The sequence below is a fragment of the Chiloscyllium plagiosum genome, unplaced genomic scaffold, assembly GCF_037043375.1.
Source record: "Chiloscyllium plagiosum isolate Xiang-an unplaced genomic scaffold, Cpla_swu_hap1 HiC_scaffold_3, whole genome shotgun sequence".
Lineage (NCBI taxonomy): Eukaryota > Metazoa > Chordata > Chondrichthyes > Orectolobiformes > Hemiscylliidae > Chiloscyllium > Chiloscyllium plagiosum.
In genome coordinates, this window is record NW_028270141.1 from 15,144,823 (window position 1) to 15,164,257 (window position 19,435).

General features: G+C 37.8%; 1 protein-coding gene across 6 annotated transcripts in view; it reads left to right on the plus strand.

Annotated features, from left to right (window-relative positions):
- nbas (NBAS subunit of NRZ tethering complex) overlaps positions 1-19,435 on the plus strand; it is a 264,693-nt gene that overhangs the window by 80,598 nt on the left and 164,660 nt on the right. For all 6 annotated transcript variants that reach the window (XM_087977600.1, XM_087977595.1, XM_087977597.1 and 3 more), the window contains 5 exons: positions 3,775-3,960; positions 6,538-6,711; positions 7,423-7,556; positions 12,018-12,080; positions 18,462-18,584. In XM_087977600.1, coding sequence (XP_087833726.1) covers positions 3,775-3,960; positions 6,538-6,711; positions 7,423-7,556; positions 12,018-12,080; positions 18,462-18,584 — 680 coding nt within the window. The remainder of the gene's footprint in view (positions 1-3,774; positions 3,961-6,537; positions 6,712-7,422; positions 7,557-12,017; positions 12,081-18,461; positions 18,585-19,435) is intronic.

A 19,435-nucleotide genomic window follows, 5' to 3' on the forward strand; every position in this document is an offset into this window, starting at 1 on the left:
GCCTTTACATTCTCTCTCTTCACTGCCCCCACTACTTTCTCCATGACCTTATTTTGCTTAAAAGCCCCTCCTCATTCTTAGTTTTGTCATTGATATTTATGTGATAAATCTATCATTTTCACAGTTACACATTGTTTCCCTTAAAATGAAAGTTTCATTTTACTTGCTGTTATCTGGATTGATCCATCTTTTTTAATTCATTTCTTTGCATATTCACTTAATCTTTTTTTGGTTTTTAATTGTTCACTAGACTCTGTTTATCTTCTTCTTACTATTCATTTCTTATTCATCAATGCAGCAGAATAAAATATGAACTAAGCATTTCTGTAACTTGATTGTAATATCCAGAGGAGAAGGATAAAAGCAATTTGTTTCATTCTTAATTTTGAGTTTCTTTGCCTGTTATGTATGGTCAAGGTAAGAGATTAGATAAAATAATGGTAGAAACTACGCCAGTAAACCATTTGAACATCATAATTTGTTTACTTTATTGCAATCAGAAAAGGAAATTTTGATTCATGTGATGCAAAATGCTATGAACTTGAACATTATGCAGCAAATCACTTTTTGAGTTAAAATTTTGATTTATTTAAAAAGCACATCTGTCTTTCTGTAATGGAATCAATTTGCTGATAATACAAGAAATGTTTCTGAAGATATTAGACAAAATAATTTAGGCTCATACGGTCATGTCATAAAAGCATCAGGCACTCTAAGTTTATGAGTTCATAGTTACAAAATCAGTACTGCACATTTTTTGAATAACATTGATATGCTGTAGCTCACCACCACCTTTTTAAGGGCATCTAAGAAGACCAATAAATAGTCATCCAGTCAGTGACACCCCAAATCCCCTGAAGAAAACAGGTAATATTCTGTAAAATTGCTTAGGAAGCAGATTTATAGAACATATGCTCAACATTTCTTGATGCTCACAAAGAGAATGCTAAAGAAACTCAGGTCTGGTAGCATCTGTGGAGAGAGAAACAGTGTTAACGTCTTGAGTTTTACTTGGCCTTTCAAAAAGCCATCTTGCTCTCTCACTCCTATTCCTGTCCTGGGCATGCTGCAATGTTCCAGTGAAGCTTAAGGAGCAACACTTCATTTTCTACTCAGGCATTTTATGGCTTTGAGGTCTCAATACTAGATTCAGTAACTTCAGAAACTGATCGCATCATACCTGTTATCCTTTTCTGTTACATTCTCTTCCCCAAGCCTTGTCTTTTTGTGTGTTCTTTACTCTTATTATAAAGGACCCACTCCCTTTCACACCTTAAGTTACACCCATTTTACATTTCTTTTTCTCTTTCTCCACTATTAATAACCTCGTTGTCTTTTGTACTGGGTTTCTACCTCTGGCAAAAGTGAAATGAAAAATTTATAACACCCTTTAGCTGTATAGTCATATTGGATTCGAAATTCTGCTTCTCTCTCCATAGATGCTGAATTTGCCTAGTGTTGAGTGCATTTATTTCAGATTTCCATCATCCAATGTATTTTATCTTTATTCGGAAATTTCTTGATTCTTGCAGTTTACTGCAGAAAGGTAATATCCACTGACAAAGCAATTATCTCGTAATTTATTCAAAGTGTATTTCACATACTTATTAACAAATATAGCCTTCTGTTTTTATTGTCATTTTGGGGTAAATTAGACTAAACGCAAAGTTTTATTTTTCTTTACTCACTCATGGGATGTGGCTGATGCTTGTTAGGCTAACATACATGCCTTTTTTTCTTGTTGCTTTTGAGGAGGTGGCATTGAACTCCTCTAATACATATGATGTAAACAGATCCAGAATATTGTTAGGGAGGAAATTCTAGGATTTTGACTCCGTGACACTGAAGGAACGGTGATATATTTCCAAATTAGGATAGTGAGTGGACTGTAGGGGAACCTGCAGGTGGTTGTGTTCCACCTATTTGCTATCCTTGTCTTCCGAGATGGTAGTGGTCATGCATTTGAAAGGAGTCTTGGTGAGGTTTTGCAGTGTTTCTTGAAGATGGTACGTTCTACTGGTGCTGAGCCTCAGTGCTGGAGGGAGTGAATGTTTGTGGACAGAGTGCCAGTCAAGTATACTGTTTTTTTGCTGTTTGGTGTTCAGCTTCTCGAGTATTGTTGGAACTGCATCCATCCAAGCAAATGAGAAGTATTCCATCACACTCCTGACTTGTTCCTTACAGGCTTTGGGGAATCAAGAGGTGAGTTATTTGCTGCAGGATTCCTAGCCTCTGATCAGGTCTTATGGCCACAGCATTTATCCGGCTGGTAAAGTTCAATTTCTGGTCAGTGGCAACCCTTTGATGTTGATGTCAGGGAATTCACTGATGGTTATGCCATTGTGTTTCAAGAAGCACAACAGATAATCATTGCTTGGAACTTGTGTGGTGTGGAAAATACTTGCGACTTGTCAGCCAAATCCTGAATATATAGGTTTTCCTGCATTTAGACATTGACTGCCTCAGAGTCTGAAGAGTCACGAATTGTACAGAAGATTGTACAATCACTATCGAACATCTCCACTTATGATGGCAGGGACTGATTGATGAAGCACTTGAAGATGATTGGGCCTTTTAGCTATATTAGGTTACACATTTGGTTTTGGATGAATATGTCACATGTTGAGTATTTGTTGAAGGTCTTCTAATGGTTTTTTGTTTTGTTGGTGGCATTTTTTTGTCAGGGAAGCATAAAAGCAGCTGATCCAAATTAATTATGCTGCATTATACCTCATTTTCTTTTAATTCTTAGACAACCAGTGACTTGTATGTTTTTCTGTTTTGTTGTTTGACCATCTGCCTTTTTTACTGCAGGAGTTACATGAAACAAAAGTAAGGAATGCACTTGGCAAATGAATGCCTTGTTAATTACAAACTGTTGTGGCCAGTAAAGTACATAGGCAGCAAATGAATGAGACATAGAAATTATGCTCACCTGCAGTATTAGTCTACTCTACTTCTGAGGAAAGACACTTCTGTTGGAGTTTTTAATTATTGTCTGGTGTAATGTCTGACCTATAATCGATGATGCTGGGCTTTGAAAGTACTTCCTCACTTCTCTTTCTGTATATGTTCACATTTTTGATGTCTCTTTAAGTAATGAAACCACTGCAGTAACATCAGCTACGACCAGTAAATATTTAGTTTGTGCAATAATGTTCATGGAATGAAATAAATTTATATTTAAACTGATTTAAGACATCACACCTACATGCACACAAACACACAAAGCTATATATAGTCTTCATTTTGGGCACTCAAAAACCTACATTACTGCAGTATGTAAAAGGACAGATATGTAGTATGAATGTACAAGTACTGTTCAGTGGAAGCTAATTGGATTGATTTGAGAAGTCAAATTTTTCAACATCTTGCACATGAATTAACTTTGAAAGACTTTGGGATCCATGTCATTTGCTGTCCCCTCACTTTTAAGACTGGAATCAAAATCCAACTCCACTTCATGACATGAAAGCCTCTTCTGTTTTTTTTTGGAGTTTTTAATTGAGTGCAAGTCTACTTCATATAATGTTCCATAATTCAAAAAATGATAGTCAAATGATACTCCTTATCCAGATGGAGAAATGAAAGAATTGTCATTGGAGTTTTAGATAATGCTACAGAATGGATGTTAAACTGGAGCCAACATTTAAGCCAATAAATAAAATAGGCATAAGGTAATGGGTCAGAGGACTGAAAATCAAAAAGTTTTCATCTGTAAACCATGCCAAAGGCTTTGATCAGTTTTAATGTTGCTCTATAACATGCCTTTAGGTGGATTGTGCCTTATCTCTAGTACGCCTTGGCAAGGAGAGGAACATCCCTGGATTAGAGATTCTATGTGATGATCTGATCACTCTGGAAACTCTCGTGTATGAAGCAGGAGCTGATCCAACTCTTTCTCTGAAGGAATTGCAACAGATGAAAGACATCGATAAACTGAGGCAATTAATGATCAATGTAAGCTGTACAAATTTGGTTCATTTTTATATTAATAATACTGTAGTTTGGCGATTTCGTTTGTCACTGGCTCCCTTTATAAGCTGAGAAGTAATTCATATGAAAAGATTTTACTGTCAGGTGTTTAAAACAAATTCTTCTAGTCCCCGCATTGTTCAATATGTAAAAAGCATGAATGCCTACCTTTATCCCAAGCCATTGCAAGAAATAAAGGGAAATCTAATCATCAGGATGTGGATGCCTCTGCTAGCTGGAAATATGGTGGCAGCTCTAAGGAGCCATTCCCAAGAAACCCAACAGGATTAAGTTCCAAGTAGGCATTTGTTTTCATGACGTCAGTCTTCCCAGTTCCTCTGAGAGCAACACCACCTCCTCACCTCTACCCCTACCCCTACCCCAACCCCAGAAATCCTTGACTGTCAGACTGTCAGACTTTGGCAGCACTGCTTAAAGCAGTGGCCCCTGCTGATACTGTAGCAGGTCCAGGTCAAGAAACAGTGTCCATGCCTCAGGGAACAGGAGAGGAAGGGCAGGTTCAGGTCAGACCCCCCCCGCCCCTCCATAATAAGTTAAGAAGCTAGCCTAGACCAGAACTTTTTTTACTTTTAAAGGCAGATGTGATGTGGGTGTTGCAGGTGGGATGCAACTGGTCAAAACACTCTCCTTTGAGCAAAACAGAATTTACTTAAACACTATTGTTGAAACACAAACAAAAGAAAAGCAGAATTCAGAATAACACTCACTATAGGAAAACTTAACCAAATCAATACAGCAACTTAATTAATTATTCCAATGCATATCATCACATAAACACACCTCTTGACAAAAACATAATTTCAAACAGATTTTTACAGACAGGAGAGAACAGCGTCCAGAGAGATTTCAGAGAAAATCAGAGGAATTCTTTGACTGAAACTTGCAACACTTCTGGACTCTCGCATTTTGTGACTGCTATAGCAAAAAAACAAACTAGAAAACCTGAACTGGGAGAACTGGCCACTTGCTTTCCATTGTTAAAATATTTTTTAAAAACTCAAAGGCCTCTTGAAAGCTGGACTCTCTGGCACCTCTGCTTTTGCACTCTCTCTTAAAAAAAAAATCCAGGACTTGATAACCTTTTTTAAAGTGATTGCATTGTCACATGAAGGCCCCTGTAAAACATTATAGAGGCATTAATATTTAGGGCAAGCAGTGAAGATCTACAGCCACGATGATTCATGTCTCCATTAAGTCTTTCATTTGACCATGTCTGCCCTTGTCAAAGTCACCCTAACCCCCACACCAAATGACCAAAGGCATATGGGCTGATCACAATTGACAGATTAGTTGTGTGTCACGGCTCCTTGCTGGCTAAGTATCGGTGTTGGTGGAGAGAGGTTTCCAACTAGCCACTTTAGAGCCTCGCTTTCTCAGCCAGAGGCGAAGTCTCCTTGGGCTGTTCCACTTTGGACCAAATCAGAGGAAAATGGGAAACTGTGGACTGTCTGCCAATCCTCCCTGTTTGTGAACCCACCTATTGAATTCTACTTAGATGTGCAAAAGAAGCTGACTGTGAATTGTTATCTGATTTATCCTTAAATGCTTTTGGAATATTGTGAGCAGTATTGGGTCCAATATCAATGAATATACTGGTGTTGAAGGAGATCTAGAGGAGGTTTACGAGAATGATCCTGGGGATGAAGGGCTTGATGTATGAGGAGCAGTTGAGGAGTCTGTCTGTTTTTGATGGAGTTTTGGAAGATGAGGGATGATCTGATTGAAACTTAATGAATACTGAAAGGCCTGGATAGAATGGATGTGGAAAAGATGTTTTCACTCAGAGATGAAAGCATAGCCTCTGAGTGAAGGGATGGCCCTTTCAAACTGTGATGAGAAATTTCTTCAGCCAGAGGGTGGTAAATCTGTGGAACTCATTGCCTCAGAGGACTAAGGAGGCCAAGTCATTGAATGTCTTTAAGACAGAGAGAGAGATGTTCTTGATTAGTAATAGGATCAAGTGTTAGGGGGAGAAGGCAGGGGAATATGGTTAAAAACAATCAGCCATAATCAAATGGCAGAGTGTTTTGATGAGCCAAATGACCCAAGTCTGCTTCATATCATATGGTTTTAGTGGAATTTAAACTTTAGTTATAAGTAAAAAGCCAGTGCCTACCTATTCCATACGGCTGAACAGTATATTGCTAGTTGTTGTGGTTGTGTTCACCGAGCTGGGAATTTGTGCTGCAGACATTTCGTCCCCTGTCTAGGTGACATTCTCAGTGCTTGGGAGCCTCCTGTGAGGATGTCACCTAAACAGGGGACGAAACGTCTGCAGCACAACTTCCCAGCTCGGCGAACACAACCACAACAACGAGCACCCGAGCTACAAATCTTCGCACAAACTTTGAGTATATTGCTTGGTATGTTATATTTTAAACAATTATTATGATGTATCTATTTTAAAATAATTAATTGAAAATAATGCATTGTGATAAACCTCAAGTTTTTAAAATATGGTGAACATTTTCTTTCAATAATACAATACGTATGTACAAGTTACTATGATGTAATTGATGTCTTTTTTTTATATTCTTGTAGTCCTCTGAGGAAATGTATATAAAGAATGTCTACCAGTGGGTGGTTCCTTTCCTGCATCGCTGTGAGAGTAAAAATACTGGACATGCAGATGAGTTGCTAAGAGAGTACTTAGTAACAGAAGCAAAAGAGGATTTGAAGTACCCTTTGAAAATATTTCAGCAATCTAAACCTGATGTATGTTTGTTGCACTGTTAGTTTTCATGGTTTTAATGAATAATGAAGCAGAGTTAACTTTTTCTTAATTAATCTTCCCATTGCAACCCATTTACCACATGAGTTCTCTGGCCAAGTGCACAGTTAAGCAGACAGCTCCCAGGAATGTGTTGCAATGCCCAAGTAATAACTTGCGCATAATAATGCCTCTATCCTTTGGGAAAATTATTGCTGTTGGCTCTTTTTTAGATGATTCTGTAATTGAAAAGTGTGGAAAGAAACCTTTGACCTGCTGTTCTTCAGTTCAGCCCATTTATATTAACAAATATTATGTAGTTTCATTTTTGGAAGGATTCCACTTTGCCGTTAATAAGTCACCTAAACCAAAAACTGAAATGATCAGAGTCAGTTTTCACTGTTCATTTAGTTACTGAGATATCATAACATACTGAGGCAGCATGACATGAGATTTTCGCTCTAAGCATTTTTTCTGTCTATACGTTAGCAGTGTTCTTAATTCGATGCCAACGTACATGTTGTTTCTTGTTTGTCTATGCTGGGAAACCACTAGATTTTTATGCACTTGATGCTTTTTGTAACTTGCTGTACATTTCTTTCTTGCAGTGTTTTCAATTCTTTTCACAAAACAAAGCAACAAGAATAACAAGAGTTATTCTCAAAATACACCAGAAACCTGGTTCATTCCATCCTTATCTTTTTTTTTTCAATTAGTGTCAGCAGAAAATTATTCCTGACCATCACCGGTTAATGGCAGTAGCCCTGGAATGTCTCTACAACTGTGAGCGGGATGATCAATTGGCTCTTTGTTATGATATCCTTGAATGCTTACCACAGCGGGGCTTTGGGTACGTATGATCCAAATCATGAACATGTATTGGTTGACTGTTTTGTTATACAACAACTATTATTCTGAAGACCATTGACCAATTTCAAAATGAATTGTTGCCAGTGCACACTCTTCTTCTACCTCATATATTTCCAAAAATGTATTTTTTTTAGTTGTAATTGGGGTTCATAAGATAAACAAATATCGAACAGACAGGGAATTGAGGAATTGATATTTGCTTTTTTATTTATTCAGAGATATCAGCTTTGCTGGTTGGGCCACCATTTATTGCCCAACCCTAATAGGTCTTGAGAATGTGATGATGAGTTGTCTTTTTGAACTGCTGCACTCCATTTATTGGACCCACAGTGCTGTTAGGGAGAGAGTTCCACAATTTTGAGCCAATGATGGTAATGGATCAGCAATATATTTCCAAGTCAGGATGGTGAGTGGTTTGGAGGAGACCTTCCAGATGGTGTTCCCATGTGTTTTCTGCCTTTGACCTTCTAGATGGTAGTGGTCTTGGATTTGGAAGATAGTCTGAAAGGAGCCCTACTGAATTTCTGCAAAATGCTTTGTAGATGGAGCACACTCTTGCTGCTGTGTGTTGGTGGAGAGAGTAAATGTTTAAGGATGTGATGCCAAACAAGCCAGTTATAAGCTAGGTTCATGGCATACATGAAGAATGGTGGTTGGAGACTCATGTGGATCCCAAACACTGGAATAATCCGTTGCATTGAATATCTTGATTCTCTGCGGTAGATTCTACATAATATTACATTGCTTAGCACGTATTTTCATTTTAAATTTGAGTGAAGTAAATTTATAAAAGTCAATGATCCGGTATTTTTTGAAAACTTCTGCTGAAACCAATGTGTAAGTATGGCATATCTGTCATGCAAACATTTGTTGAAACTCAGGCATAAATAACTTGTGCCAATTCCAAGCCACAAGCAAGTTTTCTCTAATTTTCTGCCAATATTTTGTGGCATCTCCATCAAAGCAACACGGTATTGCTTCACCACCTACAAGTCTCCAGCACTGCCTGACACAATAAAAGTGCAACATAGATAAATTTCCTGGAATTATTTCGGTTCTGAACAGTCTGTACACATAACTGGAACAGAACCCAAAGTATAGATTCTGATCACTAATGGTGCAGATTTGTTTTTTCTAATGTTGAAAATTGAATTCTTCTTAATGATGCATTCAGCGTATTTCAATTTCTTTTAAAACAAATCACATTGAAACTTGAAATCTTCCACAATGTTTTTAATCATGCTATGTCTAATATCCGTAAATGATATTTGATGTATTTTGCTGGTTTTAATGCAGACCAAGGTCCTTCAAGAAGGAATATGGCCAAAGTTCACTGTTTTCCTCCCCAGTTAGAATTAAAATACCTGCAGTGTGGAATCAGGTCATTTGGCCCAACAAGTCCACACCGACCCTCTGAAGTGTAACCCAACCAGACCCATTTCCCCTACACCTATTACTCGACATTTACCCCTGACTAAAGCACCTAGCCTACACATCCCTGAACATTATGGGCAATTTAGCATGGCCAATTCACCTCACCTAATTGTGGGAGGAAACCCATGCAGACACGGGGAGAATGTGCAAACTCCAAACCAAGAGTGGCCTGAGGCTGGAATTGAACCCAGGTCCTGGCGCTGAGGCAGCATAAATAAAATTATTTATTTATCCAGTTGTTTGTGCTGATTTCTATTTATTTTCTGCCCCTTTTGCACCGGCATATGATAATGAAATCTCAATATTTCAAAGTAACCAACTGAAGATCAATGGAAATTTTGGCATAACTTGCCAGTTAGACTGTTCCAAGGCAGTCAGGAATGCATATATGTGCAATACTCACTGTGAGGAGGGTAAGTAAGCAATAAATTTGGTAGATAATTAGTGTTAAAACTAAAATTGTCCCCACAAATACTAGAAATGAAAGCAGAAACAATGAGTGGTTATGCTTTGGCTTAATTAAGAGCTTAAAAATGTGTTCCTGGAAAGGCACAGCAGGTCCTGAAAAAGGGCTTATGCCCGAAACATCGATTCTCCTGTTCCTTTGATGCTGCCTGACCTGCTGCGCTTTTCCAGCAATACATTTTTAAGCTCTGATCTCCAGCATCTGTAGTCCTCACTTTCTCCCTATGGCTTAATTAAGTTTGCTTAAATAGGTCTATATTCCTATGAAGAAATATTGCCACATGAAAAGTGAGGTCCGTCCGAGCTTGACTTGGTAATAGCCTCAAGTGAATGCTCCCTGTTGTCTCAACTGAAGGTAAAACATAAAGTGGATAATGTGTTTTTGATTAATTAATCTGATTATGATTTTTTTCCTTTCCTCATTTTTGAGTTTCTCCTTTTCGATGAATATTACCAATAATTGTAACAGAATAAATTCAAAATTGGCCTTGGTGGAAATTTTGTTCCAAATTTCACTTGAACCATTAATGTCAATACTTAATTGTGAAGTAGATGTAATGTCTATCCTCTTTGTTGCTGCTTGCAGCTACTTTTGCCACAAGATTTGTCATTACCATACTTGTTTGTCATGAGCCATTCTCACTCATACATTGTAGTTCACCTCTTCCTTTTTTATTGCATCCTCCTCAAGCGGTTATTAATGACAATCCTTGAACACCGTATAGTTAATTAATTGTGTTGTAAAGGCAATGGCAATAATTTTGAGCAGAGGATAATGCTGATTGGAGAAAATAGTTGTTCGAATGCCAGTTTATTCCTACTTGTGTTTCCTGTCCATTTTAATACACTACCCCAATCCAATTGCTTTAATTTTACACATTAACCTCTTGTCTGAGACTTTAACAAAAACCTTCTGACAGTTCAAATAAACCACATCAACTGACTCCCCTTCAACTCTACAAGTTGCATCCTCAAACAATTCCAGTTGATTTATCAAGCATGATTTCCCTTGCTGACTCTGCCCAGTCCTGTCACTGTTTTCCAAGTATTCTGCTATTAAATCTTTTATAATGGACTCTGACATTTTTCCTACTACTGCCAGCAGGTTGAGTAATGTATAATTTCTAATTTTATCTCTACTTCCTTTTTTAAATAGAGAGGTTACTTTAGCTATTCTCCAATCTGTAGGAACTGTTCCAAATTGAAAGAATCTTCTAAATTGACCACCAATGCATCCTCTATTTCTATGACTATTATATACTGGGAGATGTAGATTATCAAGCCGAGGGGATTGACCAGTCTTCAACCCCATCAATTTCCCCAGTGCCATTTCCTAACTTATACTGGTTTCCTTCCGTTTCTCCGTCTTGCTGAATGCTGTGTTCCCAATATTTCGAAGATGTCATTTGTGTCCTACTTTGTGAACACAGAATCGAAGTATGCATTTAGTTGGTCACCTATTTTCTTGTTAGCCATTATAAATTCCCCTGTTTTTGTCTGTAAGAGACCTACATTTGTCTTCACCAATCTTTTTCTCTTCACATGCATATTGATTGTACTACCTGTTGATTTGATTTTGTTAGCATCTAGTGAGCTCCAAATTTAGATGTCAAAATGTGTTACCCCTTACAAGCATAATGCAACATGAAACTGCTGCATTTCTTTCTGTGGTTCTTTTATGTCTCAGGAAATTGCTAATTCCATTTTTTCTTTGTCTAGCTACCCATGATTCAGATGTTTAATATAATTTCCCTCCGATGACTACAAAATATATTATGCTGTCATAATATTTTAATATCATAGAACTATAGAATCCTACAGTACAGAGGGAGGCCACTTGGCCTATCCTGTCTGTACTGGCTCCCATATGAACTTGGCAGATATTCCAATTCTCCATGCCTGTCATAGCCTTTGAAATTCATCACTTTGACATATCTATCTGGCTTTCTTTTGAAAGCACCAATGGAATCCAGCACCACCACTCTCCCAGGCAATGCATTCCAATTCCTGAATGCGCTCTCAGAAAAGAATATGGGCTCGAACTTTCAGGAAAACAATATCCAACCAAAGACTTAAGTCAGTTAATAGGATGTACATTCAGCTGATGAATACCTTGAAATATCTTCAGTCTTTTAATTTAGTTTATCAGTAAAGGTAAATCAGATTTAAGAATCTAAAAATATCATCCACCAAGAGTACCATTAGGTTAGAATCTTGAGTTGTGTGGAAGGTGATATTGTAAAGATAAGTAGATTCTATAAGTTAGTCCATTTTCCCAGTTTCGCCATCTCCACCACAGTTCTGAAGGGTCACTAAACTTGAAACATTAACTCTGCTTTCTCTCCAACGATGCTGCCAGACCTGCGGAGTTTCTCCAGCAATTTCTGTTGCTGTTTGTTTCCTATTGCTTAGATAATTGTTTTACAACTTTGTATCAAATAGAACTCCGACTAATGGCAGTATCAGTTATTCAGCCAAAAATTGCTGGCATGTCATTTAAAGGTATAAAAACAATTTTTTTTCCGTTGTGCTTTTATCACAGTCCAGAGACAGAAATGTCTAAAACTCTGCATGACCAGGTTGACCTTTTGGAACAACATCTGAGGTAAGACTTCTCCCCTTCTGATTTATATGCGTCCATTTAAAAAATGCCTAACGATAAAAACTTGATGATGAGATATATTGTCAGTAATTGAGTGCAGCACAGTACGAGTAAGATGTTTTGAAATGCTGTAGTATTGGGACATGATTGTTTCTTTGTGTGTCTGCATTCTAGTTTTCAATAACTGAGGCACAAGGGCATTCAGGTCCCTTTGAACATCAACATTTCCCAGTATATCACCCATTAAGAATTACTCTGCTTACCTGTTTTTCCTGTCAAAGTGGATAAATTCACATTTTTCCACATTATATTCCATCTGTCATGTTCTCACCCACTCATTTGTGTCTAAATTCCCTTTGATTGTTATCAACACACATTTTTGCACAGTTTTATATCATCAGCAAACTTGGAAATGTTACATTTGGTCCCCCCCATCTAAATTGTTCTGAAGAAGGGTCACTGGATATGTCATATTAATTCAGCTTTCTCTCCTCAGATGCTGCCAGACCTGCTGAGTTGGTCTAGCAATTTCTGCTTTTGTTCCAAATTGTTGACCTAGATTATGAATAGCAAGAGCCCAAGCATCGATCCTTCTGGTGTCCCACTCATCATAACCTGTCAACCTGAGAATGATCCATTTAATCCTATTGTTTCTTTTCTGTCCATTAACCAATTCTCAATTGATACCATTATAATACTCCCAATCTCACATGCTTTAATATTACTTAATCACTTGTGTGTCAGACTGAATTGCGAACATCTTTGAAAATCCAACCATAATCACTGGTTCTCTCCTATCTGCTCTGCTAGTTGCATCTTCAAAGCAACTTCAAGAGATTTGTCAAACATGATTTTCCTTGCGTAAATCCATGCCTAATCCTACTGCAGTTGTTTCACTCTCCAGTTATCTTGTCTTTTACAATAGATTCAAGTTTTCCCTCTACTGCATGGCTGGTTAGCAGGTTTGGTGTTCCTCAATTTCTTTCTCCCTCCTTTCTTAAATAGTTGTGTTACATTTGCGACCTTCCAATCTATGGAAGCATTCCAAAGTTCTTTGAATTTTGAAAGATGGTCACCAATGCATCTATTATCTCCACAACCAGTCTTTGAAATGACTGATCATTGGGTCCAGGGGATTGATCGACTTTCAGTCCCATTAATTTCTCCAGTACTGTTCTTTTAAACTGTAATTTCTTTAAGTTTCCCATTTTCACTAGACCCTTGATTGTCTCGTATTTCTGGAAAGCTTTTTGTACCCACTTTATGAAGACAGACGCAAAGAGAAACTAAACAAATCTTGCCATTTCCTTTTCCCTGCCTGTAAGTTCTACTCTCTGCCTACGATGGGCCCACATTTGCCTTTGCTACTTGTTTCCTTTTTACATAGTTATACAATCTGTTTTTGTTTTTAGCTGTAGTACTTGGACGTTCTATTTCCTTTTTCTTCTTCGGTTTCTTCGGCATATTTTAGTGAATTATAAATGCTCCTAGTCCTTAGGAGTACTTTTTTTTTATTGCAACTTTCTAAGCCTCCTCCTTTGATCTATTACAGTATTTAATTTTTCTTGTTAGTCATGATTAACTAACATTTCCACCTAGGTTTTTGTTCCTCGAAGGCTAATTTGTTGGGAATCATATATTAGTCTTTAAATATTAGCATTTGTTTGTCTCCTATCATGCCGTTTAATGTGTTTTCTCAATCTGCCACAGCCATTTTGCCTCCCGTTCCTTTGTAATGTCCTTTGTTTAGATTTAAAGCTTTAGTGTTAGATTGAGCCACATCATTTTCAGACTCAGATAAAATTCTATCATACTGTGGTCACTGCCCCCTTGAAACTTCTTTAAAATGACACTATTAATTACCATTTCTCAATGCAAAATTCTCAACCTGACACAGTTTATTTTCGAGTTGGTTCCTCAAATATTGTTCTGGAATGCCATCTCCGATACAATCCATGATTAATATGAGTGTACTTGGACTAGTACTATTCCACAGCATTAGTACTAATTAGGTTTACCCAGTCTTTATGTTGACATCTGAAATAAATACCATTTAATCCTTGTTTCCTTATTTTTTATTCTGCCCTACATTTTTGCTACTGTTTGATGGCCTATAAGCAACTCCTACCAATGTTTGTTGCCTCTTAGTGTTTCCTAGATCCACCCAAGCCAATTCTACATCTTGATCTTTCAATTGAAGATTCCATCTCACTGATGTACTGAGCACACCCTTGATTCATTAACCTCTCATCCTTTTCACATTTCTTAAATGGTCCCTTCCTTGGTCACCCTAAATCCATGTGTCATAAAAATTGCATTATATCATACCTGTTTCTTTCATCTGTGCTGTTTATTAATCTATCTTGTTGAGAACATTGTATGAATTCATTCTGTCCTGATTATTTTCACAACCTCTCAGCTTATCTGCTGGCCCAGACTTAGGTTTGTCCACTCTGTTCCTTCCTGTCTTAGTCAGATTATTACTTTCCTTATTTCTGCTTTGCTGTCTTGCCTTGAGCTCTCTCTCAAATTTATCACAGCTTAAAAAATCCCTTTTTTTGACTATTTTGTTTAAAGCGCTCTATGTGCCAGCCAGAATACTGGTCCTAGCATGGCACAGGCAAAACCTATCCCAATAGTACAACTCCCGCTTTCCCCGGTACAGGTGTCACCACTTTCTCAGAATTAAAACTCATTTCTCTCACAGAAATCTTTGGACTAATTTTATTTACCCTACTTCAATTATATTGTGGTTTAGGAAATAATCTAGTGATTATTATCTTTGAAGTTCTGCTTTTTAATTTAACTCTGAGTTGCTCATAAACCTAATGCAGAACTTCCTTGCTTATTTTGTTGGCACTTAATGTTGACCACAACAGCTATGCCCTTCACCTCTCACTACAAGCTTCTATCTTGCTCTGTGCAAGATGTCCTAAGTTAAGAAGTCAGGTTTTGTAACAATTAAATTGCCTATTTACTTTCAAGCTGTGGAGTTGAAGGTCTTAAGAATAGCTAATTAGCATTTCTACTTGGTTACTTCTCCCTTGTTTCTGTGGAGATAGGGTGTTGGGATGGGTAGAGTCCATAGCAAGCAATTGTAGTATTAAGTTACCAGGATGTCATATAACTTTATTCGCAGCACAAGTTATTGCCTCAGGGAGCTCCAATAGACTGGTTCAGACTTACTGACTGTCCGCAGCATCATGTTGACTCTGATTAACTTGAACATCTCCAAGTGCTTAGTTCTAGGTGCTTCTGTAAAACCTTCAAACATTCTCCCTCTGACAGATGTTAAGTTAGCTGGTCTGAGGGTTCGATTTATGGTACGACTCCCTTTTTGAATAAAGGATTGACATGTGCTAATGAGATCACCTTTGAATCAAGGGGATTTTGGAAAATGAAAATCAGTGTATGAACTCTCTCTTTTAAGTAAAGCTATTACTTTTAAAATGGGATGCAGCCCATCAGCACCCAAGCACTTTTCAGCCTGTAGCTCCATCAACTTACTCAATACCACTTCTCTGGTTCGTGTCATTGCCCTGAGCTCCTCCCTTTTTTTTTAATGAATGCTGCTCCTGGATTTTTAAAAAAATTTCCTCCATAATGAAAAATGATTCAAATTGCTGAATTCATGTCCTTTTATTCCATTATTTCTTCAGACTCCCTTTCTTGACAACAAGTGTCGCTTGTTAAGCCTTCTTCTTGAACTATTTATAGAACCACTTTGGATAAGTTTGTATTTTTGGCCAGCTTTTCTCTCGTTAGCTAATTTTTTCCTTATTAAATTTCGAGTTCCTTTTATGTTCTGTCCAATTTTCTGCCACCTGGCTTCGTAAGCTTTCATAGAATTGTTAGCCCACACAAGGAGACCACTCAGCCCATTGTGTCAGTACCTGTTCTATTACTTTGTAAAAAAAACTCCTGCTATTTCTATCCAAATAAATTATCCAATGTTGTCTTGAATGCCTCAATTGAACCTACCTCCTGTACACTTGCAGTTATGCATTCCACAGCCTAACCATTCGCTGTGTGTAAAGATTTTTCTCTCATTACCCTTTGTTTGTTTGTACATCACTTTAAATCTATGCCCTATCATTCTTTTTATTTTATGGGCAGTTACTCCATCCAGCCCAATCATAATTTTGAAAATCTCTACCAAATCTCCTCTGAGCTTCCATCTTTCCTCGGAGAACAGTCCCAGCTTCTTCAATCTATCCTCAGAACTGAAAAGTGTCAGTCCTGGAACATCCTTGTAACTCACTCTGCACTCTCTCCAATGCCTTCACATCTTTCTATGCTGCGGCAGCCACAATTGTACACAATATTCCAGCTAAGATCTAAAAGGTGTCTTGGACAAGTTCAGCATCACCTCCCTGCTCTTTTACCCTCTGTCCCTATTAATGAAGTTGGGAACACTATGCTTTATTAATGCTCCCTCTAACTGTTCTGCTCCCTTCAACATGTATACACCTGTACCACCTTTAGAATTGTGCCCCCTCATTTCATATTGACTTTCAATATTCTTGTGACCAAAGTGCATCAGCTCGCACTTCTCTGCTTTGAACTTCATCTGCCACCTGTTCACTCACTTCGCCAATTATCAGCATCCTTTTGGAGTTCCACACAGTTCCATCCTTTTGAAGTTCCACACTCTTCTCACAGTTCACAATTCTTCCAAGTTTACTCTCATCTGCAAACTATGAAATTATCCTCCGTACACCAGTTGTATCAAATGCCTTCTAGAAATCCACATATGCTGCATTAACAGCATTAACCTCGTTGACTCCTTTTATTATCTCTTCAAAAATTGAAACAAGTTAGTTAAACATGATTTCCCCATTAGAGATCAATTCTGACTCTTTCTAATCAACACACAATTTTTCATGTGATTAATTCTATCCTGAATAGAACTATGTTTGTTCTTTAAGTTTGTAGTGTCATGTAGTTATATAGTACGGAAACAGACCCCTTCAGATAACTTTGACCAGATATCCTCAACTGACCTCGTATAAATTCTGTGTGCTCTGAAATATCTCAAGTGCCTGCCACTGTATCTCTTTCAATTTATCCTTTAAGCTAGTTTATCAATTCATTTCAACCATCTCTGCTTCATACACTCATAATTCCCCGACTTGAAATAAAATCTTGGACCCATAATGTTAAATTCATTCATATTGCTGAGGGGTGCTTGCTCTATGAGTTAATTCATTAATCCTACCTCATTGCACAATAACAGGTTCAGTATAATTTGCAGCTTGGCCAGTTCCAGAGCATGCTATTCTGAGAAGCTATCCCAAAAACATTGTAGGACTACTTCATCTGGACTTTTTTTGCCTATCAGGCACTTCCAGTCTATATGAGAATAAAATCTCCTACGATTATCCTCATGCCTTCCTGACAAGCTTTCATTATTTCTTCCTTCATGTTCCACCCAACCATGCAGTTACTGTTAGGAGGCCTGAACACCACTCCCACAAGTGACTTCATCCCTTTATCATTTTTCACTTCTACCTAAACTGTTTCAACATCTGTGATACCTGAAGTTAGTATTCTTTTTTGTTGTGCTAATAATAAGGCAGTTATTGTAGGGAATTTTAATAATACAAATAGCAGCTGGAATAGTTCAAGCTCACAAGTTGGGGAGGGAGCAAGTTCTTAAATTGCATCCAATAGAACCTTTTTTAGTCAGTACATAGCCTGACAAGGGAGAGGGCAGTTCTGGACCTGATATTCAGAAATGACCCCTGGCAGGTGGAAGACTTGTTAGTAGAGGAGCTTTTTGGAGCGAGAGGTCATAACTCAATTTGATGTTGGACAATTAGGAAGGTGGATAAAGATGTGCCTGAAATAACAGTCAAAAAATTGGGGAAAGACTGATTTTACTAAAACTAGATACAATTTGGCCTAGGTGGAGGGGGAATGGAGATAGCGGTCAAGAAGAAATAGCAAGAGTAACATGCAAACATGTTCTTTCAAAATAAAGGATGGGACCAAGACTGAGAATCCCAGATGTCAAGAGACAATAATGGGATGCTTAAGAAAGAAAGAAAAGTTTATGACAGATACCGAGGCCTCAATACAGCAGAGTCTCTGCAGGGGTATGAAAAGTGCAGGGAGGAACTTAGGAAAGGAAATTAGGAAAGCCAAAAGCATGTGGGAGAATAAAGTAAAACACAAAATATGTAAAGAGCAAGAAAATAGCTAGGGGAAAAGTAGGATCCATTAGGGACCACTGAGAGAATCTCTATGCAGACCTGGTCCAGTCCTTGCCTGCTGCTTATATCTTGCCCTTTTTAAATATGTCAGCCTATGTGCTCCTTTAACACTGTCAGAGAAAATTGTAAGTTGTTACTTTAACTCATTACTTGTAATTATTTGCTTCAGTGTGGCAGAAATTTTGGAAAAGCATGGTCTGCAGAAACCAATTTCATTTGTAAAGAACACACAGTCAAGTTCAGAGGAGGCTCGTCTGCTTATGGTGCGGCTAACCAGGCATGTTGGACGCAAGTGAGTAAAGCTCATATTGCCTTCTAATGGTAAAGTTCCAAAATGGGTTTCAAAGTGCATTTTAACATGCAACTTCCTCTTACCTTCAACAAATTAGCTGATGGCAAATATTCTGGTAAAGTCTTAGCCCATAATAAAAAAAAAAGTAACTTAATTAGATTGTGCTCGTAATGTTGCTTTCATTTTCCCTCCAAAAGTCAAGTCATGAGGCAAGTCAAATTAAACTAAGCAAATCCTCTAATTTTCCATAATGAAACAACCACAAAAGAAATGAGGGTGAGAAAACCACAAAACACAAAATTGACCTTAGTCCTTTTTGAGAGCAATGTGTAAGGTCGCCTTGGCATGGAATAGGCTCCAGTGTCGTAGGGCTGATGGAAGACTATAAACTGAGATAGTTAAGTGCACAATACCCTTCATTATTGTTATCAGGTAATATTGCTCAATAACTAATCTTCAGAACAAGATGTGGGAGACTTGAGATTTTTCCCACAAAATGTCCCATGTACTTCCATAAATCATGCCAATCTGATTCAGAGTAAATTTGAAGTTTGCCATTTCTCTGTGCTGGTAATCAGTGCACCTTCAAATGCACAAGCAACTTTGTTCTGTTTGGAGGCCCTTGATCTTGACCAGGATGTATTTATGCTTTCAGTGCTTGGGTAATTGGGTTTTATATCCTTGAGGGAAGATTTCATCATCTCTACCTGGTACGCGCAAAGGTTTCCAGTGTGAGTAACTGGTTACAATACTCACACGGACCTGAGTGTGTTTGTTTTTGAGTGATTTAAAATTAGCATGCAAGTGTAGCAAACAATTAGTAAAGCGAGTGCTACGTTGGCCTCAGATGA